The sequence below is a fragment of the Clinocottus analis genome, unplaced genomic scaffold, assembly GCF_023055335.1.
Source record: "Clinocottus analis isolate CAN_PGR_092001 unplaced genomic scaffold, fCliAna1.0.p SCAF_7, whole genome shotgun sequence".
Taxonomy (NCBI): domain Eukaryota; kingdom Metazoa; phylum Chordata; class Actinopteri; order Perciformes; family Cottidae; genus Clinocottus; species Clinocottus analis.
In genome coordinates, this window is record NW_027176229.1 from 13,225,594 (window position 1) to 13,253,352 (window position 27,759).

At 40.8% G+C, this 27,759-nt stretch overlaps 1 protein-coding gene across 1 annotated transcript in view; it reads left to right on the plus strand.

The window, feature by feature from the left end:
- The window catches only part of LOC137779239 (GDNF family receptor alpha-2-like), a 43,552-nt gene extending 15,920 nt beyond the window's left edge, over positions 1–27,632 (plus strand). The window contains exons 4-8 of the mRNA XM_068566837.1: positions 7,466–7,844; positions 17,602–17,714; positions 18,699–18,839; positions 21,749–21,891; positions 26,407–27,632. Of these exons, the coding sequence (XP_068422938.1) occupies positions 7,466–7,844; positions 17,602–17,714; positions 18,699–18,839; positions 21,749–21,891; positions 26,407–26,544 (914 nt within the window). The 3' untranslated portion in view covers positions 26,545–27,632. The remainder of the gene's footprint in view (positions 1–7,465; positions 7,845–17,601; positions 17,715–18,698; positions 18,840–21,748; positions 21,892–26,406) is intronic.
- The last annotated feature ends 127 nt before the right edge of the window (positions 27,633–27,759 follow it).

Below are 27,759 nucleotides of genomic sequence, written 5' to 3' on the forward strand. Positions count from 1 at the left end.
ATTTGGAGGTCGACCGATTCAGTGATGAGGAATTATTCAAAATCATCAGCCTGGGACAGCGAGGTATATGCACACCCAGTAAACCTGATAGGGTAGAGGATATTGCTTTCCATCACAGGGCAGTAGAGGGTTTATGTTTTATGAGGTTTACAGTTTGTGACGTAATGTTTTTTAAGAGTAAGGTAAAATGTATAAAATTTAATTGAAGAAGTTTGTGATTAGGATTTTTACATGTGTGGTCCAAGTTGTCACACACAGTAAGCCAATCCCACCACAAGAGGAGTTTAGTAAGAACCTAGTTTCCAACTTGGCAACTAACCACTTGTCTGAACACCCACGCACAATAGAACATGATGTATCTGCTGGGTGTGTAAAGAATGCCCCCAGGGTCCAACATAAGCATGCATGTTAGAACTACACTTACAACTACACAAAGCTCTGAGACCATCTTCCCTTCAGATATCAGATAAAGTATGGATGCTATTATTGCTCCATTGGGGAAATGAAAAAGGGAGTCTTCCAGTAAGAGAACAATTATGGAACAAGTGACTGTGGGTGTGTCACTTTAACTGGGAGTGAGTAGCTTCCTCTCCAGTGTGCCAAGTTGATAAAAGGAAATACATTGTGGGCCCCGGTTTCGATTTGGGGCGTTTAGGAGACATACTGAAGTAATACTGGGTCTTGTAAACGATGAGGAGAGGCTACCATTTCCTCTGAAGCCAGTCATGAAACTGATGCATTGAGATCCAACCAGATTGGTAACAGGCCCATGTGACCAAAATTTCAACTGGAAATTGGGGACAGAAAGCCTTCCTTCCGTCACATTGCAGGGTAGACAGTTTGAGGCAAGGAGGCTTGCCCCCCTGAGATGAGACCGGAGATGCTGAAGTAAAAGTTTACCCAGTAAAATATCACCGCTCGTGGGGAAATCGGATAAAATAACTTTTTTCCATGTCAGCTTACACCCTATTTAAGAGGCAGTTGAAGTTTTTACTGTAGTGGAGTACAAGGTGGGGACGACAACCGCATATCTGAAGGACTTCACCACTGGAATGTGAGATGGTATAGTGGAGACATGAGTGGAAGTAGTAAAGACTTAGACCAGTTGATCTAAATTCTTTGACGCTTGAGGAATGTATTGTAGGTATAATCGTCAACATTTATCTTACTATGAGTATGAAAACAACCAATAAGTGCCACCTCTGTTATACAGAAACACAATGTGAACACCTCATAAATTAAAAGATTAATGCACAAAATATGTCTTTCAGCCATTTTAGTGAGTGATAGATCAAGAGAAATAGAAAGAATAGATAATCTTATTATGAGTGTCTGAAGTAAAGTTTCAGTACATTCTAAAATATATTATTGCAGCAAAGACTTCATGTAAAGTCTGCTTCACAGCTGCTCTTTAGGGAAACCAGGATCAGTAATAACAGTATTGTTTCTAAAATTTGCAACGCAATACAACATTGTTTTATTTGATAAATAAATGAATTGAATGAATCCTAGCAATCTATTATACATTTTCATAAGAACACCCAAGCATTACCAAGGTTGAAGTCCCCAATCTAGCCTGACTACCTCTTCACTTGACATTGAGGGACACAGACAGTAACAGTATGGTTTTCAGTGAAAAGCTTCGGTATATTTACGTAGGGCATATTTAGCCACGCAAAAAGCAAAATTCACTCATGTAACTCATGGACAATCTCCATCAACAAATGATAAGAAGCGCTGAGTGAGTATTTCCCAGAGGAAATCTATTGATAAACAGTTCTTTACCCAAAACCCCTTTTGTTGTCATATGAGTTAAGCGCAATAAGTAATATTAATGCATTTTTTTCCCTTCTATAATGAAATTGGACTAAACACCGGTGGGAAACCGGAGAAAAAAAATCAAACAAAAAGATGAAGTATGGAGATGCTACAGGCATTTGTCTTGTTTACAGTCCCACACCTGCTAATGACAAACATCTCTTCACCCAAGTTTATAGTTCAGAAAATAAATCCCACCTCTTTTCCTGATGAACTCATGCTCTTTTCTTTGATGAATGCAGATGAAAACATTCTGCAACTTATTTGCTGTAATAATTGATTCATTGTTTTTGGACTATAAATGATCAGAAAATGGTGAAAAGTGCTGCACACAATTGCAAGGACTTCAAAATACTTTTTCTGACCTACTTACAGTCCAAAAGTCTAGGATATTCAGTTTACTGTGATGGAAAACAAAAACGCATCAAGTAATCACACTGAAATGCTGGAAAGAATGAATAACCATTATTTTTCATGGTTTCAAGACAGGGATGCTGTCCGATCAATAGCCTAAGACATGTATTCCTCCTCAACAATGCACAAGAACCCAAGAAATTGATGCCCAGATTAATTCTATATTACATACAGCATGCCAAGATATCGTTACCTGTAACTGTTAATATGCTCCACGTGAAACATGTTCTGTTCTCTTGACCCAATGCTGAGCTAATTAACTTATTAGGAACCGAGGGCAGCGTAGAATCCTGCATTCAAGGGTCCCTCCAGGAATTAAGTTTAACATCCCAGTTAGACCTTCTAACTCTCAGCACTAAGCCTCTCACCTCTTTGCTCAGTGTGCCAACCATCCAATTAAACCCAGGATGCTGTTTCTACAGCTGGGGGAGAAAAGGACCAGTGAAACAGCCGTGCTCAGCATGCTGTTAGTGTGTTTGACATTTTGACATTGCCCTCATAACAATTACTATTAGCAAACACTAAGATCTTTTTTTTCATGCGTTCAATCAGCGTTTTTGGTAATTAGGGGTCTGAGTGTATCTGTGCCTGTGCTTGTTTGTGCAAGAAGAGGGTTGTGTGTATTCTTGTGATTGTGGCTGTGTGTATTTATATTACCTTGTTTATAGGCTTCATTATTCCGTGTGAATTTTCTAATCAGTTTCCTGCCCTTGCTTGTCTCTCTGTGGGTCAGTAATGAGAGTTGTTGTTCGAAGCTCACTCATCAGAGGCCCTTTGTTGGAGTCAGCATTTTTCGAACAAGTTTGCATTAAACAAGAGGGAATAATCCACAGAACATGTTTGATGTTTCAGTTTGTTAATATTTGAAGTTACTCTCTACTTGCACAGGGATAATAAACACATAAGCAGTTTGTTGATATTGTGTAGGTTCACCAAGCACACGCATCCTGTTAGATTATTCCCCTACATTCTGCATTATTGCCAGTGACAGTTGAAGGAGCTAAACAGCATGCATATTAAGACTGAGGGGGCCACTGAGGAGTCTCATGCTTTGAATTTCACCAGCGAAAGCTCAACTTGAAGGCAGATGTTCATAAACAGCTCAAGTATGTAGAAGTGTGTTTACAATGATTTAAAATTCATTTGGACAGCCCTCTCCCACCTCTGCACACACATTTATTCTCACATACAAATATTTGTCATCTCTCATCATTTACATCATGCCCTTACTCTCTCTCATCCGCTACGCTGGTTAATTTTGCATCAAGAAATTCACGCTCAGAGGTAAAATTCAAATGATCCCTCAGAACAGAAGACTTCACGAACTCCGCCGGTCGTCCTCTGATGATGTCAATACATTGCTCAATAGAGCTTAGTGCGATGATTTTGTAGATCCACTGCACCTTCTTCTTCCCCTCTGGAAACCCCACAGCGACACAAAGTACAGAGTTAATGACTGATGAGCCCTTTGACATAGAGATGCTTGACATGCTCCTCGGGGTCCGGACTAAACACTTCCCTAACAAGCTTTCGCACGCTCACCCAGGGCCGTATTAAATCCAAACTTTGGCACCTTTCCTAATTACTGAGAACAAACCCGGAGCCAAGAGCCTCTTCCTAACCTGGGCTGAACTCCTCTCTGCAGCGTAGTGTCCCTTGAGTATGGGATGATATATGAAATGCAGAATTCAAATTAGGCTGACAGAGAGCAATTACCAGGGAAAGAAGATCCCTTACTCTTTGGGAAAAAAAACATCAGAATCCAAATACAGTGTACATTTACGTTTTTATCCACTTCCTTTCATTCATGCGTGCTCTGTCCACCTCTCTCACCTCTCTCCTTCTCGCTATTATCCCTCTTTCTCTTTTCTCACTGCAACACAAGTCTTATGTAATTTTCTGTTTATCCTAGCCTGTCTCCCTGTAGGTGTCTTCTATCTCACATTTTATTTCGCTGCTTCTTTTTTTATTCACTCTCTCTATTCCTTTGCCTCTCCTTCTCTCCCCGTGTGTATAATATGCGAGGAAAGAATATATGTTTATTTTCACTATATTGCCATCAGCGGGGTCTAATTTATGATACCCATAGAGAAGAGAGCCCTATTAAAAGCCTATTTACGGTCAAACGACTGGATCACCAAACTGTTGTTGACATCGACTAAATAGTTATGAGCTTTCGCAGCACACAAGGTAGTTGGGAGTAAACAACCACCATTTGAAAGTGTTTTTGTGAATTCCTGTTTCGTATTCCCCAAATGAATATATTGCACTGTGCTTCATGCACACATAAAACATATATGTGAATACTCATTTTCGTTTACTTGGCAGCAAACAGGTGCCAAAATCTAACAGGAAAAGCATTATTAACGACTTTTCCTGCCCTTAATGACGCTGATGCGCTGTGTTTAATACATCCATTAATCAATCAATGAGGACCCCCGCCCATTTATCTGTTCATTCATTCAGTCAGTGCCTTGCTTACTCATTAATGTATGGTACAACAGTCAGCAAGGTACGGTGATAGACATGCTCATAGCATCACACGTTTATGATGGCACTGCTGATGTGCCGGGTTAATTATTCCGAGGCTTTCCTGAATTAGGCTGTATTAATTGAAAGCTCTCCAGCATGTCTCTCTAAGTGGCTGTCCAATCTGTTAGTCTGTGTCCTCTCCTTTCATCTCTCCATCCGTCATGATCAGCTGCTGCAATCAACTGCTCAAGTCTCCTCTCCACTCTTAAAGCTTTTTCCATTTTTGTATGTCTCGTATCATTAGCTTATCAACCCCTTTCTCTTTACATTATAGCAGAATATGTTTTCTGAAAACCTTCATTGTAATGCACTTGGAAAAATCAATTATAACACTGCAACACAATACTGCACATTTCCCCTCCCATCTCCACTTCTCTGCTTCCTTACTCTGCTCCACACACTTTTGCTATCACCCTGTTTGTGTGTAAGCATGTCAGAGCCATCGAGTGGGCTTTGTGTGTTATGTTCGCCCCAGGATATCTTTTTGGCTTGAGCACAAAATTCAATCTCAGCTCCCCAATCAGAGGTAGTAAAAACCTGTCCATCGCTGCAGCCTCAAAAGAGGCTTCAGCCCTGCTTGGTCAGATAAATCTTTGTAGCTCATCCTTCTCCTATTTTCTTTTCATCCTGGACCCCCCAGTGGCCCACATTAGAGCCTGTAGATGGCCAGGGGAGATTTAGGATCTGCAATCCATCAATGTGATGTAGCCTGAACCACTGGACAGCCGCTACACTAACCTCTCCTCCAGCTGGACCTCACTGCCCCTCTTCATGCCCGCTTTGGCCAAGCTTGGCCCAGTTTAGTAAAACTTTGGCCCCGCTTTGGTCTCTTCATGCCCAACGCCAAAGTCAGTTTTTTTTTGATTCTCAATGAACCAACATCAATGAAGTTGCTCCTTTTTTTACAAAGTTGACGAATTGTCTTACACCCTGCCTTAAATGGACGGTGTTTGTTGTTGCTTAAGTACCGTACATGATCTGAGCACGATTCTGCCTGCCTTACACTAACAAGACGGAGCTTGCAATGCTACCAGACATCTGCTGTGGATCATTTATCTGTTCCCCTCAGAGAGTCCAATGATTTACAAGTTCAATTAATGATACAATGATGTCTTTTTCTGATAGGAGTCATGAAAGTTAATGCTCTTATTCTTCGAACAAAGAAGGGAAAGTTCTTCCGTGACGGCCTGTGCCAAAAAAAACACAAATCTATTTTTAACAACAACATCTGTTGAACTCAGGATATGTATCATACCACTATGCCTGTTATTCAGAGCACTTGCTTCATTTGACCTTAAGCTAAATAAAAGCCCTGGTTAACAGAAAGCAAAGTTTAGGTGTGCTTTGGTCTCTCTGATGAAGTCCAGATATTCTACTTCTGTTATTCTTCAATGGCAGTGAGTTTCCTTTTATCTGATGTGATCTAAAACCACAAAGTCATTCATTTTGGGGGGTTGCTTATTTTTTATCCTCCCAGTTGTGATGTGATCTGTTCTATGTATCCCCATTTCTAGGATTGATAACGTGAGATGCACCAATTGGAAACAAGCCAGCATCTCTAAAGTAAATGGTCTTTTTCCTGCTCTCTGCTGTCTGATCGACATAGAGTGAGATTGGTTCTGTTGAATAAGAGATGAATCTCTCTGGGTGTCACCATACTGCTACGACCTCTGAAATATCATTATCTACAGGGGAGGGAGGTTAACTTCTCTAATATAGCCTGAATACAAGAGAGGGGTGCCACAAGTGAATATGATCCTGCTTTATTACCAGTAAATCTCAGGAAAGAGTGTGTTATCTTACTGCCTCTGTGGTATATGTAGTATCTCAGAAAACATAATGAAATAATCTCTTTGCCACAAATATGATGTGTAGCCAGAGGGGTAATTGCAATGTTTCACATTGTGATTACACAGAAGAAAAGATAACTTAATCTTGTACTTGAATCATCCAATAAGTGGATCCTAGAGCACAGCGGGGAGTCTTTGCCTAGTCCTTGAGCTTAGCATGTTTTGTGCAGATGTTACATTATTTAGTGTTCACATCAATAAGTGCTTTTGTCAATATTTTCCATTGGACTCCTGTTTGCTTTACAGCCGTCCCATTAAACTAATTAAAATGTATTTCAATTTTTTTGGGGGTATTTTCCTTGCACTTTAGTTACACCAAACATTTTACAATGATTATCACATGTATATAATCAAGGCAACTTGCTACAACAACTTCATAATGTTATAATAGTATAATCAGATAAAATTATCAACTGAAAGTGACTAATTTAAAAATAAATCATTTGAAATCATTGCTTAATTCATTCATATTTCACTCAAGGTCTGAAACATACTAAATCAATAATTCAGTCAGAGTGGATGTGGGCTCGCTGTAGGCATCCGTCCTGTTGCTTTCTGTTGGATGATATTAAAGCGTCTCCTTCAGCATTCAAGTCTAACATTTACCATGAACTCCCTGATGTTTTATTTGTTGATCGTACATTGCATCTGAGCCGACAGTAAACTACATCAGAGCTATATTGATGATGTTGAGTCAGAGTATCAATAGAAATATTTGTGTCAAACTGTTGGGATTTATTTCATACAGCTCATTTCTCTTTGGAAATACATTTCTGACACCTCTTTTTTTTATTTAAAGGGTTTACTAAAGTCACTGAGTTTTCGCTCTTTTTTTGTATCCACTGACATAGGGATGCTCACAGTGGCTCCAAAAGGTTTCCACTGTGTCGACACCGACAAACCTTGCAACCCCTGCCTTGATGCAGCCAAAGCCTGCAACCTCAACAGCAGCTGCAAGAGGCAACGCTCCGCCTACATCGCTACCTGCAGCAAGGAGGACCCAATAAAGGGAGAAGCGTGCAGCAAGAAGCGCTGCCACAAAGCGCTGAGGCTGTTCCTGGACCGTGTGCCACCTGAGTTCAGCCACCGACTGCTCTTCTGCCCCTGTCAGAGTGTGGGCTGCGCCGAGAGACGCAGGCAGACAATCGTGCCCGATTGCTCCTATAAAGATAAGGAGAAACCCAACTGTCTGGAGCTACGGAGGGTCTGCCGCCAGGACTCGCTCTGCAGGTAAAAGAAAAGGGAAATAGCGGGGTGGAAGGCTTTGGGATCATAAAGGCAAAAGTGTCTGTGGACTGTGTCTGTGTATTTTGTGGAGTGGCAGGACAGACATGAATGTAATGGGCTTTGAATGTCTGCATTTTGTTTTGTTGGTTTGATGGACAGATTTCAGTGTGGTGCATATGACACGCGAAAACACACCTCAAGATTAATTAACATCTGTATATATTTATAGAATGAAAAAAAAAAAAATTGAATCCAAGTGTTGGGGAGAGTTCCTGTTTGACAGCAAATTCCTCCCTCCCATGACATCCTAAAATTGTATATTTCTCTGCTGTAACTTTGTGAGTGAAGTAATTAGTCATTCAGGGAAACTGTGGCTATTAAGCGCAGAATGAAGATGTGAGGCTAAGTTGAAGGGACAACGCTCAATTAGGCTGAACAAAACATTAGTGGATCACATTTGCAGCATGGGGCCTCTATTGAATTCAAGCGGCCTGATTCAATTCACACACCTACCCAGCCGTAACATGTTTCCTTGTGTTAGTGCTGCTGAGAGCAGGTGAAACACAGCGGTTGCACTATCAGCCAAATCAGCTGTCAAGATCTTTACAGCCCCCAGAACCATGTGCTGTGTCTGGCCAGTCAGTTGAAGGCGATATCCTCTGCGTTCATAAGTCTAAATACATAAAAACGTGGTGCATTTTAAGCATTTAAAAACTCATTTGTGAGCCTAATGGAATTCAACCAAGTGTCAGACCCTTACAAGTGCACGACTAAAAATAATATTTGTGTGAATTGTAAGAAGGGGAAATATTTGGCTTCTTTTTCATGCCCCAGTGTGACAGATGATTAGGCAGCTTATACAATTTAGTGACAATAAGGGACGGGACTTGATACAACCACCAATAGAAAAACATTTATTATCCCATTGTATTCATGCACTAAAAGAAATATTATGTTCCACAATATGAAAGATGGAGATAAAAAGCGCTGTGTGAAAACAATTTGTACCACTTTTGCGTTACTGTTTTTTTCCCCGTCTATTTTGGATAACTAGCCAGAGATGTTTGCTTTTGTTAAAAGAATGATTTACAGCCCCATGGAAATCAAATTAGTCTTGCGAGCCATGCACAACAATTCCTTGTGAGAAGTATATATGGCACATCGCATTTAACCTTTTTCTGTAGAGGTTAGCAGGCAGAGAGGCCTCTGCAATGTTGGCAAAAACCCAATTCCTCTCCACCAACACTAAATCCAACCACCACACTGCTAAAGTCGTGGAACTCTGTTGCCTCGCCTCCGATTTATGATTGTCTTGATAATTACTTGCTTGCCTGCATTGTGTAATCTGTTTTCAGGCTGAGTTGCTTTCCTTTGACCTTTAGGCCCTCAGGTGTCTGTTGTGCACCTCCTTATTGAGAAAGATGAAATAGAACATTAAAGCTCATTATCTGCGGCTGGGTAATGCCCCACTGAGGTCAACAGCTCGATGAGTGCATACACACTCATACAGTATGGACACAACCTGGCCTGTGCACCAATAGACTAACAATCACAGCGCAGTAACACGCATGAAAGTACACACTCATACACAACCACGTTGAGATTGAATGTGACTCTAATAATCTGTGGTTTGGGTGGTGCATTCTCTTACAGTGAATAAGTGCTGACATGCAAGAGAATGTTCCTATAATTCAATTAAAGTAGGATGAGGTGCTGGCTTGACAGTGTTCTCTGATTGGTGATTTTTTTCCAGCCTTGAAGTGTCCACAATGACCACCATCCTGTGAGATATTCTTAACGTGTCCTCGATCTGTGTCAATGTCCTCTATCTGTTAAATAATGTCAGGCATCGTCACAGGACAGCTTGATGTCTTTTAAGGCCTTGGAAACACTGACTTGTGATTGTATTTAATCAGATCATTTATTGAGATATTGCACTTATCAACATGTTATGTTCTTAATTGGTTCTGCACCTTCATTTTCTTGTTCAGGCTGATTTCATTTAAAATGTATTTGTCATGTTAATTGCCTCAACGTCCACAAATCAGACTTTGTTTTGTGCAAAACCAATTGAACAAACATAGAAAACGCCCTCCCGAAACTTTTTAAACAGCACACTCTTGTACAATTCTAGAGGAAACTTTCCTTGGCTCCGTTTTCCCCTCTCAAAGATGTGTTGATAAAAGCAAGGGAAGATCATTCAACGACAGACGTAGCTACCCTGGGGACGCCTATCTGACTCCAAACGGGGGATACACAGCTAGTCCAATCCTATTACATTTGAACACAAGGGACTGATCGAGAGAGGAAGAGGGAATCGGAGGAAGGAGAGAGGGAAGGAGAGATGACGAGACAGAGAGAGAGAAAGGGAGCGAGGGTCGCCGAATCGATCTGGCCCGTAAAGTTACGGCAGCGGGTTGGAGGTCAGTGCTTTGGTCACACGGCTATGTCTCTGCAGCAGACTCTGCAGCCCAAAGACAAGCTTAGCTCCCACCAACATACTCTGATGAAGAAAGGGTCACGGCTCAAAACAGATTTAAAAATGTGTACTCATATATTTTATTATTTAGACTTTGAATGGCCAACAGTTTGCTGCTCTACCTAAGAAATGCCTTGAGGTACTTTCTTTTTTTGAGTTTTACCCTGAGCATATTGGGTGCCAGATTGGCTGGGATTTCACCTTTGGAGGCGTTTCAGATTGTTCCAGGAGCTCATAGCTCAAACAAACACAAAATACATATTTGAAAGGATTTCAAATATATCCTTTTGGCTTGGGCTTTAGTGGCATATTGCACTGGAAGATTTCATTCTTTTCCTGGTCTCTGTGGAGGTAATTGTGACATACTCTTGAGAGTTACTGTAGATGGACAGAGAACAAGCACAGTCATTTTCTTACACCTGGTTGTACTTCTGTTGCAGTTATTACATTATTTCTTTCCATAATAGACATACAACAGACAATCTCCACTCTATGTTCTCACCTTCCTTCCAATGGATCCAACGTCTATTCATTTGGGACTGCTGAGTCCACAGAGTGACAATAGGGCTATATTTAAATGATTTGTGTTAGGATAGTGAGTGTGTGTGCGCGCGCATGTGTGTGTGTGTGTGTGTGTGTGTGTGTGTGTGTGTGTGTGTGTGAGTGTACCTATCTGCATGCATAAATGCAAGCAGATAAACTCCCTATCCATTTTCGAGTCAGTTAATCCAACAACAGCCCAATGAAGCCTTACCCAAAGAGCATTGTGTTGTATATGTGTTCTGTATTGATTGTCTGAGGATCAATGCAACACTTCTATCTTTGATTAATATCCTCTGGTCTCCAGGCTCACTTGGTGCTCTTTGATTGAGTTATTTGGCTACTAGTTATCAAAGGGGGGCGCTGAGAGACAATCGATCACTATACAGGTATCCTGACCCAGTTTGGAAAATGCTAGATCTGTACCGGGCCGCCTTTGCTCACAGAAAACTTGCATGGTACTAAACCCCCACCCCCCCTCCCACACACACACACACACACACACACACACACACACACACACACACACACACACACACACACACACACACACACACACACACACACACACTGCCCTAAATCAACAGTCTGCTCTGTTCTGTTGTATCTGACAACTCAAACCTTCACTGACGGGGAACAGTGTGGGGAGACTGACTGGCCCAGATGGCATTACTCTCTAGCTTCTGAGACGAAGCTGAAAGAAATCATGTTGCACTTTTATCATCAGTTTCTCTCACTTTCTTTTTATCACACACGCACACACACACACATACACACACACGCACAAGCACATACACACACACACACACACGCACACGCACACGCACACGCACACGCACACACACACACACACACACACACACTCTTGTACTTATGAGGACCCGTAACGTACTCCAAAGCCACTCACTCTAACCTTGCGTTCACACATACAGCCAGTTCTCTATGATGAACTGAGTAACTGAGACTTGGATGTCTGTAAACAGATTTTCCAGGAAGTTAATTAACAAATAAGTGCATAATCGTAACTGCGTATGTAAATACATGCTCAATCCAAATACGCCCGAAGCTATAGACCGCCTAACAACAGACAGCCTGATACCCAAAGTACTCAATCTGAAATTGCAGAGCATACACTTACCTCCTCTCTTTAAATGTTGGTTACAATACAAGTTATCAAAAGAGAAGTGTCTCTTCTGGTTTTGCAAGCAAAGCATGTGTCAACTAGTGACCTTTTCCTCACATAGTACAGTTTGCTGCAGTGTGCGGCTTTAATCAGGCTTTAAGATCAGTAGAGACGTGCTTAGCTTTCTGGCTACACATGAGAGCTGGAAAGAAAGAGTTGTGCATTTAATTCCAATACATGGATTAGTATATGCCCATTTACTTTCCTAACAGTAAACTCGAAGGGAATATGCTATAGCGGAAAACTGCAGCCATTAATAGGCTTCATGCTTTACTTCACAATCTCTTCCGCCAGCGGTATTGTATCTATTATTAATGCAAACATTATCAATAGGACTTCTACCGTCTCTACAGAATGGTCAATGTGTGGTTTTGACTGTGTCAATTAGAGCCTTCTCTTTCACTCTTCATCATTCTGACTCTGAACTGCTTTTTGTATTTAATGAGTCTCATTGAGGCTGCAGCCTCAATGACCGTTCCTACATAAGTGCTTGATATGTGGCTAACAACTATTTAATTACTGCTTGTAACTACAGATTACTGCTAACTCTGTCATTTTAGCTGACAGTTCCTTAATGCGATTGACAAGTACACTTTGTCTGGGCCACGGACAATGTTTGCCTCATTCGGAGAGCATTTAGGGAGTTCAGATAACCTTGAATAATCTACTCGCCTCTTACCAAACAGGCAGTATTGGATTTTGTGTGTGGCCTGCTTGATTTAACATTCATCCCGATGACATAACATTTAGTAGCGGGTTGTAAGTCATCTGCAGGGGTGGCAAAGACATAATTAGGAAGTACAATAGCTTGCAAGAAAAATGTTTGGTTCACCAAACTGGGAACACTGCAATCATGCATAAGTAAATGTTTTAAAATAAAACAAATTACTCAATTAATTCAATAAAACAATGTCCGATCGTTGCTTGTGTTCTTCTACATTTGATATCCTGCTTTAGAATGCACGGGAGGTTGTGTCACCAGGCAGTTTTTGTTGGTTACAATCCTCTGCTGAGTAAGGGGGCGAAAGGTTGTGTCATGTGACAGCAAAGCTAAACTGCCTTGTGTTTTGACTGAATGCCATCTGTCCACATTGCCCTTTTAGAGTATTGACTGGGAATCCCAATGAGTACAATGCTGCCAAAAAAGGCAGGCCTCTGTCTAGGCATATTAAAGAGAAAATAGTTGTGGGTAAAATGGACAATCAACTCTGACCAGAGCAACAAAGAGACCATCAGGAGAAAGTGTGAAAGCAGGAGCAGAATGCTGCCTTTTCATTGAAAGAAAAGTATTAAATACGTTGTGTCTTTTTAATGAAACTATATTTGTAGCACTCCATGCACAAGGTCAGTGCTGCTTCGTTAGGGTTTTCATGTGAATTGTCATGATGTAATAAACTGTGCTGCACAAATCAGAACATTCTGAGTGTCAAAAGAGAGTAATAGTCATATCTCAGATTTAGTGTTTGTTTTATTATTTAACTTCAAGTGAAAAGGACAGAAGATTATTGATTGAACCAGGGTCAAATATCCCTCGTCGGTAGTTTGCAAATAAACACTTAAGTCTGCAATGTCAAATCAGTTTATACAATACGACAGTGACAAACAGGACATTAATGAGAGAGGAGAGGAGAGGAGAGATAAGGTCGGGAGGAACACAACAGAGGAGAAGATAGGGGAGGGGGAGAGCATAGCGAAACATCTTTTGTTTTTTCTCATTTGCTTCATGTAACTGCAATTATGTTGGCAGCTATTGTGTCATGGTTGTTGTTATGCTTTCTGTAGACGAGCGAGAGATATGGTTTCTAAAGCCTCTCTGGGCTGAAGACTGGAGGAAGTGATAAGAGTGAAGAGGAGTACCATTTAACAGAAATTATCATCCGTAGAAGAACTCATATTTGTAGACAGAGCACAGAGAGGAAGTCTCTAAACCAGATATGGCTCTCAAAAGACTGTTGTTTTTAATGAAGAAAGGAAGCTATTAGAGTCTTTGGAGTCTGATAACTGTTTTCCTCCCTCCTTCATAAGGAAGTGGTTTCCAAGAATGACACTCATCTGATTTTAGTCACATTGCTTGTCACAGACATCCAATGATAGGAATAAGAATATATATACAAAAAAGCCATTAGTTTTCTATTACTGCCAAGCTCGATGGACGGGCACTCAACACTCAGCCGAATCACTGTGTTTAAAGTGTCAGGTTGGTTGAAAGAAGTCTACCTCTGTGGGGGCTCCCCTGCCACTTCCCTGGGGGCTGAGTGGCTGAAATGACCATAAAACTCTGTTGAGCTAGACAGCCTGTAATTTCAGCAGCGAGTGGTGCTTTGCCAAGGTATAATGGAAAGCCAGTGGAAGCCATGAAATTTGCTGAATCCCGGTGTTGGAACACCATTGTCTGAACACTCAGGACACCTCTCTAAACTTTAAATTACTGTTTTTAAGCCATCATTGTCTGAAAGAGCTCGGCATCTAAAAAGAAACACAGTGCTTGTTGAGTCTCCTTAATCTTCTGTAGTCTTTGCCTTTCAATCCCATAAGTTAGCCCATAAGAAATCGAAAAAATGGAAAATCTGGTTCTAAAGGTTATTTTGTTGAGGCACAAGTTGTTCTCTCTCTCCTCTCTCGCTCTCTCTTTCTCTCTCTCTCTCTCTCTCTCTCTCTCTCTCTCTCTCTCTCTCTCTCTCTCTCTCTCTCTCTCTCTCTCTCTCTCTCTCTCTCTCTCTCTCTCTCTCTCTATCTGTTGTGTCGTTTTATCATCTGTGACATGATTGTGGGTACAAGTACCTTCTTTCACTCAGAGCAGGAATAGATGAGAGAGGGCTTTGAGGAGGACAGGTGTGGAGAGGGATAGCTTTGTATTTGTGTGTACGTGCTCTTTCTTTTTTGCGATTTAACATTTTGTACTGTGTATCACTATTCGGGTGCGTATGTGTTTGCGTGTGTGTGCATGCTGTGTCAGTCTTTGCATCCACGAAAGAGCAACCATGCATGCCCTGTTTTCTGAGGCGTGGCTTTAGATGTGATGTTAGCAGCATGTCATTTCGAGAGACTCTCCGGCTGATTTGATAGGAGGGCGGGTGGAGATGGAGTTGAAGTAATGAAGTGAGTCTGAGTTTGCTGCTGGAGGCTCAAGCCCATCACACCACACTGGCTGCATATGTACGGAGAGAGAGACACACAGACAGACAGGCAGACAGAGAGATTGTAACCTTATCACCCCTATTCCCCCTCAGCCAAATCTGCTTGTCTCCGCTTTCTTTATTCGCACAGTTGAGATGCAGCATAAGTGTAAACACATTTGTCCTTAACTTGCTACAATAACAGAAGAACTCTCTTTGATAGGCTGTATCATGACCAACTGCCCCTTGCTGTCTGAATTTCCTGAATGGCAATGTCCTAAAGGAAAGATTACGTATTTGCAGGTAACACACAAGTTAATGATCAATATCGCTTCCACACATCTGATCAAATCCAATTATTTTAGGACCTTGTGAAAAATTACAGAATGAATGATAAATGAGTGATCAAGTGGCACCCCTGTAAAAGGTAAAATATGTGTTACAGCCGCAATGTATATTTCAGTCAAGGCAGTATGTAAATATTTTTGACATTAACATTCCACCTGTGTAATTTACAGTTGCATGCAGTGATGTGCACCATCAGCACTTTCTTGTGGTTATTAACATGAATCTTTTGCTCAGTACATGAATACAATGCTGTCGATGCATCTGTCAAAGTATCTCACAGATTGTGAAAATACATGCAAATACATTTTTAACAGAGGTTGTTATTCCGTGAGAAAATATGAATCTAAAGGTGTTTTGTTTGTAGCATTTTACCAAGGGATTGATTATTATAACATGAGGTGATTATTTACAACATTTTGAGACTATCACCAAGAAATCACCTTGCAAAGCAAAAGAAAGAACAAAATGAGACAAGAGCACAAGAGATGTGTCTGCACAGTTGCATAGCTTGAAAGCATGAACCTCTATCTGCTCTTTCAGAAGAATAAGAAGCCTGTTTAAAATATGTCTGACTTCATCTTAGAGGTTGCTAATTTGTCAGTAAAACCCTGAAAAATGTGATAAAAAAAACTTTGCTTTAAAGATAATCCTTTTCCTAAACCTTTTCCTAAACCTAGCTAAGTGGTTTGGTTACTTAAACTTAAATTTCTTTGAAGACAGATGTTGTTTTTGAAACAAAACTATGCACTTAACCTCAAAAGAATCTGAAAGATAAATAAAAAACAATAAATACTATAACCTTTAAAACTCACGTATTAAAACATCATGTCCAGTCTGTTTCCCAATGTTTCTAGTCTTCTTGCAAAGCTAAGCTATCCGTCTCCCACATCCACAGACATGACAGTAGTATCACCGCAAGGCTGATAATGATATTTACAAAAACTTCGACCAATTCCTATAAAACAATTAGTTCTTTGCACTGACTGGAGAACAAGACACTGAAAGAAACATTAAGGCACTCTGGATGGCATCTGCATGGCAAAACACTGCAATGCAGAGTAACAAAGAGAGTAACTAAAAAAAGAGGATGAGGCTATCAGAGCAGCGATCATAAATAAATCAAATCAACTGTTGTTTACAAGTTGTCCAAACATTAGCAACCAATTGCACACCAGCCAGAACATGTTTTCGGCATACTGAACCTGTTTCTGTATTTTTGCATGTAAGTGTTGTCTGTGCATGTTTTTTTTTTGTGTTCACTAGGGACAAGACAGCCTGAGGAACGTCACAGCACCTTTGAACTTAAGGTTGCAAAAAGTGGTCAGACTAGGTCAGAAAGAATGTGTCATGGCAGAGAGAGATATATAGAGAAAGACGGAGAGAGAGAAATGTGCAATGGATTGTGATTCACTTAGTGGGCAGCTGTGATGTGAGCAGTACAGACAGAGCAACTTTGCACACGCTACTCCCAATAAACCTACTTAAGTGGATTAGCAATGCCACCCTGGGGCCCTCCACAGACTTAAAGCTCTTATCACAAACACACACCGAAACAAAACATACTATTTTTATCTGTTCCTTCGGTTTGTCGGGAAAGTGAGTTTGGAAGATAGTCGAGATGTCTAGGATAAGCATGGAAGTACCGGACAAATAAGGCACATGCTATCTTTCTCATCCATAAACAAATGAACGACCACAGGGTTTATGTTGCATTTTGTGAAGATAGTAAATAGCTTGTTGGTACTGAGGCGTGAGTGAGACCTGGTTTGCTATTCAGGACACCTGTTGTTGGAGCCCACAAACAGATGTTTCATATACTTTCCCTGTTTGATGCTGGTCTCAATTGGCAGATGCTCCAGAGTAAAAATGGTGCCAAAAGATTAGGCCATGTACTGAATTTGTGTGTGTGTGTGTGTGTGTGTGTGTGTGTGTGTGTGTGTGTGTGTGTGTGTGTGTGTGTGTGTGTGTGTGTGTGTGTGTGTGTGTGTGTGTGTGTGTGTGTGTGTGTGCGTGTGTGTTCATCAGTCATATGCTCGTGACTGAGTGCATGCATCTCTTTTTCTCTCTGTGCTGTGCTTCATGTTTGTTGTGCAGGTCTAGGCTGGCTGATTACATGGTGAACTGCTGGGTGACTCCGCACACAGTGAGCACCTGCCCCAACCAAGACAATCATCAAGCCTGCTTGGCCTCCTACGCAAGGCTCATTGGTCAGTACAGCCGGGGCTGTGGATGACACTGTGATGGAGTGAGAGTTTGTTTGTGTGCTTGAGAGAGAAAATGGACAGAGGTCGAAATGGCGGGAAACCTACACAAATGCACATTCACATCCAAACTCCACAATAATTTAATATACTAGGTGAGATAAAGAGTAATGGTTATAGTTAGTGCGACAGCAGTCTAATCTACCTTCACTTTTGTCATGAGTAACAGACGGAGCAGTGATAGTTTCTCCCCAGCCCCCTCCTGGCCTGATATCTCCCACAACACACTGGACATCAGGTCACTACTAAAAGTAATTAGGCAGTTGAGCCACAGAGAGAGTGTTTACTTAATTAAAACACTTGATGACCATCTGTTTGCTCATAATAAATGTTGCTCAAACAATGTTCCTGGTATAGCACATGCACATTTTCAACCCCAGCCAACGTTTGATAACAGCACATTGGTTGCATCACCAGGTGAAGAGTTCCAAATGCACATTTACATGAAATACATTTTTCACAGTGTCCATATTTCATTATCAGTCACTGCCCCCCACCATGTGTCATAACTGGTACAGTATGAAGTGATAATATGCCATGGCGCTTCTTGGATTTCTCTGAAAAATGCTTCACAAAGTGCATCCAACACCCCTGACTTCAACTGAAAGCACAGACATAGAAAGACATTTGAAAAGTAAAATGTTTTGCTACAGCAGTGCTATAATCAAACTGCTTTACACACTTCCTAAAGCACCTACTTTGAAAAATATTCATAACCTAATGGACTCTTTACATAAAAAGCAAGCATTACATAATGCTTCACCTTTTCATAATCTAAATTGTGCAAATCCATTCCTATGACTAACATCTTGTTGTCCATTTTATATACTATTTGCAATGAATGTAGTCCATTATACTCCATTAGTGACCCATAACTGTTTGTCCCAATTTGTGTAATTTGTGTCTGTGTTTGTGTGGATGTCCTAACAGGAACGGACATGACTCCCAACTATGTCGACAGCAGCTTCTCCAACTGGACCATCTCCCCGTGGTGCACCTGCAGGGGCAGTGGAAACCAAGAAGAGGAATGTATGAACTTCCTGCGGTACTTCACCAATAACACATGCCTAAGTGAGCCATCCCAATACACTGATACTCTGCATGCGTCTGAAATGCGGTTTGTAGCTGATAGGAGTCCAGCAGTCATATAATATTGATTAGAACACAAGCGTGTGATGCAGTAGTTACTCTTGCCACCATGTGAGAGGAGAGTGAGCCATGAACTTCAATCTAATGCAACTTTAATGGTCTCGTAGCAGATTCAGTTTTTCAATGTCGTAGAGCTCTTCAGTGATATAACTCTGAATGGGAGGTTGTAAAGGAAACGATGATGGTGGGAGGACTGAATCTGGAAATAATGAGAGGTTGGGCTGGATACCCTATTGATATCCAGGTATTTAAATGTTTACATTGATTTACATTTGAGTCAATGTATTTTATTTAAATTAATCCAAAAATATCCTATAAGTCCTTATGAAAATTTGTCTGAAACATGAATTGATATAACGTATCCACTGACACTCCTTTGCCCACTGATTAAGTTGGAATTAAATGTTCTTAGTTTCTCAGATACTAGTCATCTCTTATCACTTCTCATCCCCCCTTTGGGCAAGATCTGTCCAGACTTTATTACAAAAGAAACCATTAGACATGCCATTTTCATATTCAATCTGAAAGAGTTAGAGGGCTTATCCCTTGCAGGAGAAAAATGTCATGAAAAGGAACAGATCTAGCACAAATTAAATAATTACAGGAGCTAAAATACATATCTTCACATCTAATGCATAAGATACAGGCTTGCAGCATGACATAGTGGTTACCTCAAACATCTTTATTCATTTTTCACTGTGATGAAAAAAATACAGGATGCTCCTTCCTTGCTTTGGCGGAGCGAGCTGTGTCAACAGCGCGACAAGACACCATTGCCTTTAACATGTTCCATTGTGTGGATAATGCTTTCAGACCATTTCAATAGATTGCTGGGGTACCGTTTTAGCTGAGTGTGCAGGATGAGGGATGAGGCTGGGAGCTGAGGAGGCGTCTTGAAAAATAACACAAAATGCAGCATCTCCTCTGCAGTCAAGGAAAACAGGCGATAAACTTCGACACACCATGGAGAAGAATATACCCAAACATACCTAAACATATGAATGTATGTGTAATTGTGTGTGTGTGTGTGCATGTGTGTACAATACTTCTGCTTATCTATCAACAGATTAAATCCTTTTTTTTTACATTGATAGACAAAACAAAGCACATTACAAAACCAAGTGTGAGACATGTCATGTTTTATCTGCTCTTTCTTTCCCACGCTCCCCTTATAAGAGCAAGCCAGGGAATAGTCAAATAGAGGAATGGTTTTAACATTTAGTCAAATGTGTGTGGAGGCCAACATAAAACCTTCCTGTGAAAGGATATTAGTTCAAACATAGTCTGGACCTCTCTCTGTTTCTGCTCTTCTTGTACTTTCCTCCCTTTCTCTTACTCCATCTGTCCCTGCAGGTAGGGCAATGCATGCTATGCCCAGGGGTTAAAGGAAAACTTATCCAGAGTCATTAAAAAATTGAATTGCTATTGGCAATGAGCTTAATCACTCAGTGAAACATTTGGGTGCAGTAAAACATCCTGTGTGGAGGCCCTCCAGCCAACTAGTTTGATTTATGACTTTTTTCTCCCATCGTACAGCATCTGTAGGGGGATAGCTAGCGATAGACGACCCTGACAAACAGATGCGTAACATTGCATGTCTCAGCAGTACTTTACCATCTCTTCACCGCTAGCATTTTAAGTTGCTTGGCTTCACTGGTGAGGTCTGTTCCTCTCTGTGCTTTTATTTTCTAACAGCAGCCCAAATTGCCTGTGTTGAACAGAATGAGAAACATGAAGGGGGCTTATGTATGCATTAGGTGTGCAGGTGTATGTGCGTTTTCGTACAGTAGTAGGTGTACTGGTGTGTAACACCGTGTAGGTGGACAGAGCATGTGACAGACAAATCTTAGTGGCCATGCATCAGGAGTACTGAGGACCGTGTTTGTGTCCATCAAATTATGCATGCGTGTTCAATCCTGTTTGTTCTCCTTAGTTTGGGAATGTTTTGAATTTGATCAGTCACATGAATCTATTCAGAATCATCTCTGCATGCTGACCTTATAATGGAGGTGGTTGCCAAGCAATTACATGCCTTGCCTTCTCTTTGGCTGAACAAAGGGAAACAAGCCTCATGTTTTAAACGGATGAGCAGTGAAAAGGTACTCAGCCCCTATTTTACCAAATCTAGCTGAAAAGCTGACTGAACAGGGATTTATCACAGTTTTGCAGTCTCGCACATGCACTTGGAAACAAAATTACACGCATACATACAGTACATCTGTAGGGAAATACAAAAGCACTATTTTGCATACAGGCTGCTGTCCTCTGTTAGAGTTGATTGATTTGCTACTTTTAGTAGAACCATTTCTGAGTGTACGGCTGTCGGCAAATAAATTGAGCTTCATCATATCATTTTGCCACTTTGAGGTCACAATTTGAGAATTCGGCTGTTGTAAGATAAGTGTTTGTGTAATTAGTCCTTGAAGTAATGTTGTTGTATTTGATAAACGTGTCCATTGTGTCTATGCAGGATTTGCTCATAGAAGGATAATTACTTTATCAATTATATATCAACAAGTTAGGCATTCAAAAAAGGCACAATATTAAACATAAGACAATATTGGTATATTGTGAGACATTAGAATCCTGAGTGGCCTCCCCAGTGACAGACATATCTCTGTTTTTGATTAGTTCAACTCTTAAGCTTGCTGATGAAGCAAACAGAGTGTCTCTCCTTACTCTTTTTTATCCTTCCTTCCTCAATCACATGCATAACTTGTTTGTCCTAGATTGGGCAGGGGACCAAGAGGTTGATTTACAGCTGTCTACTAGCTAGCTTCTTGCTGGGACGACAGTGCAAAACCAATAACTTCATATTTCTGTTCCTGCAGGAAATGCTGTTCAGGCCTTCGGTTACGGGATGGACAACATGCAGAACAAAAATGCGTCTGTTCCTGGTCCCTCAGTAACTACGAAAACGGGGTCGGATTGGTCGATAGGCACCTCAGAACCACCCTTTGTCACCATCCTAAAGGTAATAGACTTGCAGTAATTGATTGATTTCTGGGATATTACAAATGTCAGAGGTGCTCTTTTTGACATTCAGACCATTGATATAGCCGCAAACAACTATGTTCTAAGTCAAGGTATAGTGGAATAAAGTCAGAAAATGATTGTGCTCTCTTTCTGTGCGTTGTAATCTGAGATTCTCCTTGTTTTATTGACATAACAGGGTCCCACGCATGCTTTTAGTGCATGTTCATGCATTTTAGCATGCACCATTGGTTAGCTTGTGGCCACCCCTCTGCACTGTACTGATACGGTGGTTAAAGCTGATAACGCCATCCCGACTGACAGTGTCATTGTGAAAGTTTAGCCCCCACCTTCCAGTTCATTCTCAGGTAACAGTGTTGGCTTTGCCACCACTTTTGCCATAGTTAGTATTGTTATTGATGTTAGCATCGTTAGCTGCAACCTGCCAAAAAAAACACCAAACTCTTAAACTTGCATCTAGTACCTCTCAATTCATATCCATTATTATTATTTCAATTTTTATATAAGTTTCTAGCCACGTCCTTGCATGCATTTGGTAAAATGGACAAGAAGACAAGATACCACAAAAAACTCCTCTCTGCTTCCATGAAAGGAAGATTTGGTACAAAGGCAAAATCACAAAATTCAACACACTGCACTATTCACATTTAAATCACATCAATCTCTATGCTTGTTAGAGGCAATTGGCACATCAGAAGAGACCCTTTATGATAAGACAGTGTATGCTACATCCAAGATGATGACATTTGGTGGAAATATATATTTCTCTCTCAACAATGAAATAGTGAAATAAATGGGAGGTGGAGGTTTTAATCTGGATTAGAGGTTCTAAAATACTGGCCCAGGGCCTGTACTCTGCTCAATGCCATCTCAACCGAAGACTGCAGTGAACTCTGCTATAACTGGGCTCAAAAAAACCTCACTCTTTGCAGTGCTGCAAGAATGCACACGCGTTTGTCTTTCGAACTGTACTTACATTTCTTTTTAAATACAATGTGAAAATGACTGAACCGTATTGTCCGCCAAAGACTTCCTCTCTCTCTTGTCTCTCTTGAACAGGTCAGACATTTCCCCTACACTTTGGGGCAAAGGCGATGTTTTTTTATCTAGCTGTTCAGTTTGATTGGTTTTCATAATATTGTGCTGTTTTACAGATGCATTTTAAATGTGCCATGCAGCCTGCTGGTGTAAGACTAATGATGTTTTTCACCTTTGCAGAAGACCCAGTTACCAAGCTAAGCTGACTAAAACTGTCTTTTGTAAATCCTTCTGCTGCCGCTGCTGCTGCTGATGTTATTGTTAATGTCATTTTTTTGTGATTATTATAGATATGCACAAAATCGAAGCAGCGTGCAGTGTTTATGAATGCAAATGTTTTTGCTGAATGAATGACCCCCATTAAGACATCTATTTAGAGTAATTCCAGGGGCTTTTACAGCCATTAAATGGTCACACCGCACCATGGACATGCAGTATTGTATTTACACAGAAACCCTCATTGTTGTGGAGACAGCAAATTAAAACCTTAAAAATGGTGCGAAGAGTACAATTAATGAATAAGCACCTCTGATAACAATAACAGTGTGTATGTTTAGGAAAGGTGTTGGGGGAGAGAGAGAGTGGTTGGCGAGGAGGGAATGAATGTTGGATTTCTCCAAAGGTGCTGTGTGTGTATGTCAGTATTGATGCACCGCTCTGTGCCTGTCTCACTGCAGCATGGTGTTTAATTTATTGTAAAAATGGTAATTAGGAAACAATAAGACGTGTGATTATTCAAGCAGGAAGTTTATAATTAGAGAGGGAGCTGGTAGGGACATTTTGGGCCGCTCTGTGCTCTCAGACAACTATGCCTGGCAATTAAAACTTGTCAAACTTCCATGGCAGATAAATTGGGGGAGTGTTGTTATGGTATGGAGTCCTTTTGGCAGAAGACTGTCTGTCCGAGCCCGTAAATGTCATGGCAGTCAGCGTGGGCACACACACACACACACACACACACACACACACACTTGCATTCACACATGTGCAAAAGCAGTCTGGGTAACAGAATACATCAGGTTTGTAATAGATGGCTTGGTGATCAGCCATGACACTAAAGGATAATCTATATGAAGCACAGTTGGAGAAGAGCTGGCTTAGGTGAATCTGCGGCCCGTAACTAAGCTTGTTCATGTCAGTCATACTGTTCTCTCTTTTTTTTTTATAGCTAATTTAGTTGCACAATCATTATAAATGTCAGTGCTGATGGTTGTGGGCTTTATCCCATGCTCAGTGAGTAAACATGTGAGCTGAAGCTCGGTTCTTTGGGTATTGTAAGTCTGAGGGGTAGCCATCACACTCCTGCTTTGTTTATATGGAAAAAAAAATATGTTTCCCATATACTAACATGTTTATGTGGAATTTGATGAGGGATATTGTAAATCCCAAATTGGTTGGTATCTCACATACATGAGGGATTGCGTGTCATTTTGTAATCCCAGTTAGGATTTTAACATCCGCGTTTTACAGATTCTTTAACAAGGCGTTGTTTAAATTAAGCTGTTGAGTTTTACTGCATTTAAAGTTTAGTTTTAAACGTAATCAAATCCACCTCCGTATATGTAACCTCACTTGGTGTCGTCCATGTTCTCACACTGTCACTGGCATGTGTTGATTATGAGCTAAATCGCATGAAATTGATTGTTGACAGAAACCACTTAGATGACTGTTACTTGATTACTTGACTTCACAAATGCACTATAAATGCACTGTACATTTGAAAATGTGATGATTGATAATGAACACTCTGGCTGTCTATGTGTACTAATGACAAGTGAAACTTTCTTATCAACAGTTTATATAAATACTCCAGGCTTCCATCCTCTCTCTCGTGCATGTGTTAAAGCATCAATAAATAACTGTGTGTTTTGACATTGTCTGTTTCCGTCACAGTGTATGCATTTGTATGCCTGTGTTTGTGCTTTTCACCGTGTGTTTGTGTGTATGTGTGTGTGTGTGTGTGTGTGTGTGTGTGTGTGTACCTTTTCACAAGTGTACGTGTGGATATTGGCTGCAGCCGGAGATCTGGACTCATGTCAACAGGCTGCTGTCACACATCACTGCCCTTGCTAATTAATTGGCTTTTAGTTGCGGATGTGTTTGGTGCATTGTCAAGCTACCCATGGCTTTTTTCCCGCTATTTTTGGCAACTGTCAAATTAACCATTTCTTTATAGAGCGTGAATTCACAAGCCCAGGTACTGTGATAAGTGCAGCTATTTAGAATACCCCTCGTTTCTATTCGTCCTTCTTCCCCTTAACAGGAAAAATATGCCATATCCCATCCTGTTATTACAATCAAAGACAATTTTCTTGTTTCATTTTTTATTTTATTCTTCATATGTTGCCTTGTATGGAAAATAAGGTGCTGGTAGATAACATCGGAGTAGATGTTTTTCCTGTGTACAGGGAAAGGTTACATTGGTAAAGATGATTTGGAGGAGGAGGAGGAGGAGGAGGAGGATGAAGAGGAAGAGAAGGAGGAGGAGGAGGAGGAGAAGGAATGTTTCAAGTTCCTTATGATGTGCCTCTGTATTGCTGTGTTGGACTGAAAATGGTGCCTCTGCAAATTGAGCGGGACTACTTTAACTTCGAGGCAAATGGTTATGCTTTGTGTAACAAGAATCTGAGGAAATTGAAAACGTATTCAAAATGCTAACATCTTTTATGGAAAAGCACATAATAAGGCAATTGCAGTGTGTATGTAAAAGTGAAACTCTGGAGGCCATAGAGTTTAATATCTGGACTATTGTGTTGCTCTTGCTCTCTGCCAGTATGGGCACAGTAGTAAACTGCATGTCTCTCTCTGTGTTTGCACTCTGTACATGAGTTTATTTTCTCTTGTGCATAAAAATAAACACTGTTGTGTTTTGATTGTGCACAGTCAAACTCTATAAAAGGGGTCTTGCAAGTGTTTTGTTCAGCTTCTGCTTGCTGTATTTTTTGCCTTATAAAATATTAAAAGAAATCCACAGCTGCTGTTGGCTTCTCTAGTGTGTGTTTGGCTTCGTAGCATGTTGTTCTTGTAAATAAAGTCGGTAATGATAGCTTTAAAAACTGTTTAGAGAATTGCTGGCGCAACCTAAAAGAGTTTAAGCAAAATGAAAAAGTCCTCACAAGAAGCTTTCCTTTGTTGCCAACTTGTTTAAGAAGCAGAGAGCATACTAAGCAGGGGCTTGAAATATACTTCACATATCAAAACATTTGGTGGATCAAACACTTAATGTTCGTGCCAAGGTGGGTCTGCCATGGATTCATGTAATGTCTCTCTCTTACTCTGAGTTTCTGACTCTTTCTCGTTCTCTCCTCAGCACTGACCCTGTCGGTCTTACCTCACTCCTGTCACTTCCTACTCCTTTCCCTCATCAAATGCCAGTACAAGAAACAACACAAGTGTCTGAGTCATGTCTAACCTTTACACGTCTCTCTCCCTTTGTGTTTTCCTTCTATCTGCCCAGTATCCTGAACCAAGAGACGGTGACCTGGGCAAAACCCAAGGCCTGCCAGAGGATCACACTGGCTGTCTGTGTGCCAATGTCTGGGCACTGCTCCCCAGCCTGGCTTTGGCTCTGGTCCTGGCCCAGCATGCCTTATAGAAGCGCCAGGAGGAGAAAAAGAGGTCATCCACCCACAAGCTGATCCCAAAAGCAGAAGGTGTTATTTCTGAGACTGATATTGTGAAGACTGAATCTCTGGGCAGTTGACAAAAATTGTATTTATGAAAGAGAAAAAAAAATACAAAAAAAAGGTGGAAAGTATTAAAGTTTTACAATTGTGAATTTGTTGTTTAGTTGATGTGATGTTAGGGTGGACCACAACTGTGATTAAAGCACATGGCTTGAAAAAGGACCTTTGGTAGGAGAGGCCATGAAAGCCATTCTTTGGGAAGGACTCTCCCTCAGACTGAGACACAAAATACTGGAGGACTGAAGCTGATCATTTTCAATGCTTGCGATTTTCTCACCAGAGGAGGGAGAGAGGGAGTGAACAACATAATTAAAAGGAGACAGGATTGACAGAAAAGAAATTGTTGGAGAGAGAAAAGGAATGAGCAAGAGGTAAATGGGGTAGAGTTAAAGCAAAAGGACAAAGAGAAAGAGACATATTTCTGCTATGAGTCACATTTTTTTCGTCCTGGATTGGTTCTCGACTTAATCTTCTCTTGGATGAACAGACCACAAATTTAGGGGCGTGGATGGGGGATGATTACATTCTGTCTCTTCAACACTAGTCTAAATTCTAAACTGTAAAGCTTACTCAGTGTTCTAAGTGTTGGTATAGTATCCGTGACCATAATCAATCTACCGTAAAGCTCTTTCATTCGAGTACTACAGTATACTTTCTTAGCAGGCGGCGAAAAGAACGAAAGATGGTAACATAACCGTAACGGTCCTTTGGTCATTTGAAATGTTGTAAGTGATTGCGGGTGTGCGCAACACGTCCACCTGCACTTGTGTATATTTCTGTCTCTCTGTATATAATAAACCCTTTTTTTCTTTCATTCAACCAAATGATATCTACGATACCTTGAATGGACATGACTGTACGCTAAGATGACTCTGTATTGGTACTAATCATGGAAGGTCTTCATTATCTGCGTTTCTAATTGTCTATAAAGGTTTGATCACAAAGAATGTATACAGGGATGAAATTAAACAAGCTCAAACTGCTTGGAAAGCCATAACCTGTGTGTAAGTATCATATTGTGTTCACTGAGTGTGTGTGTGTGTGTGTGTGTGTGTGTGTGTGTGTGTGTGGACAGTTATTGCAATGCGGGAGCATCAATGTTTCAATGCAAGCGAAAAGTAGCT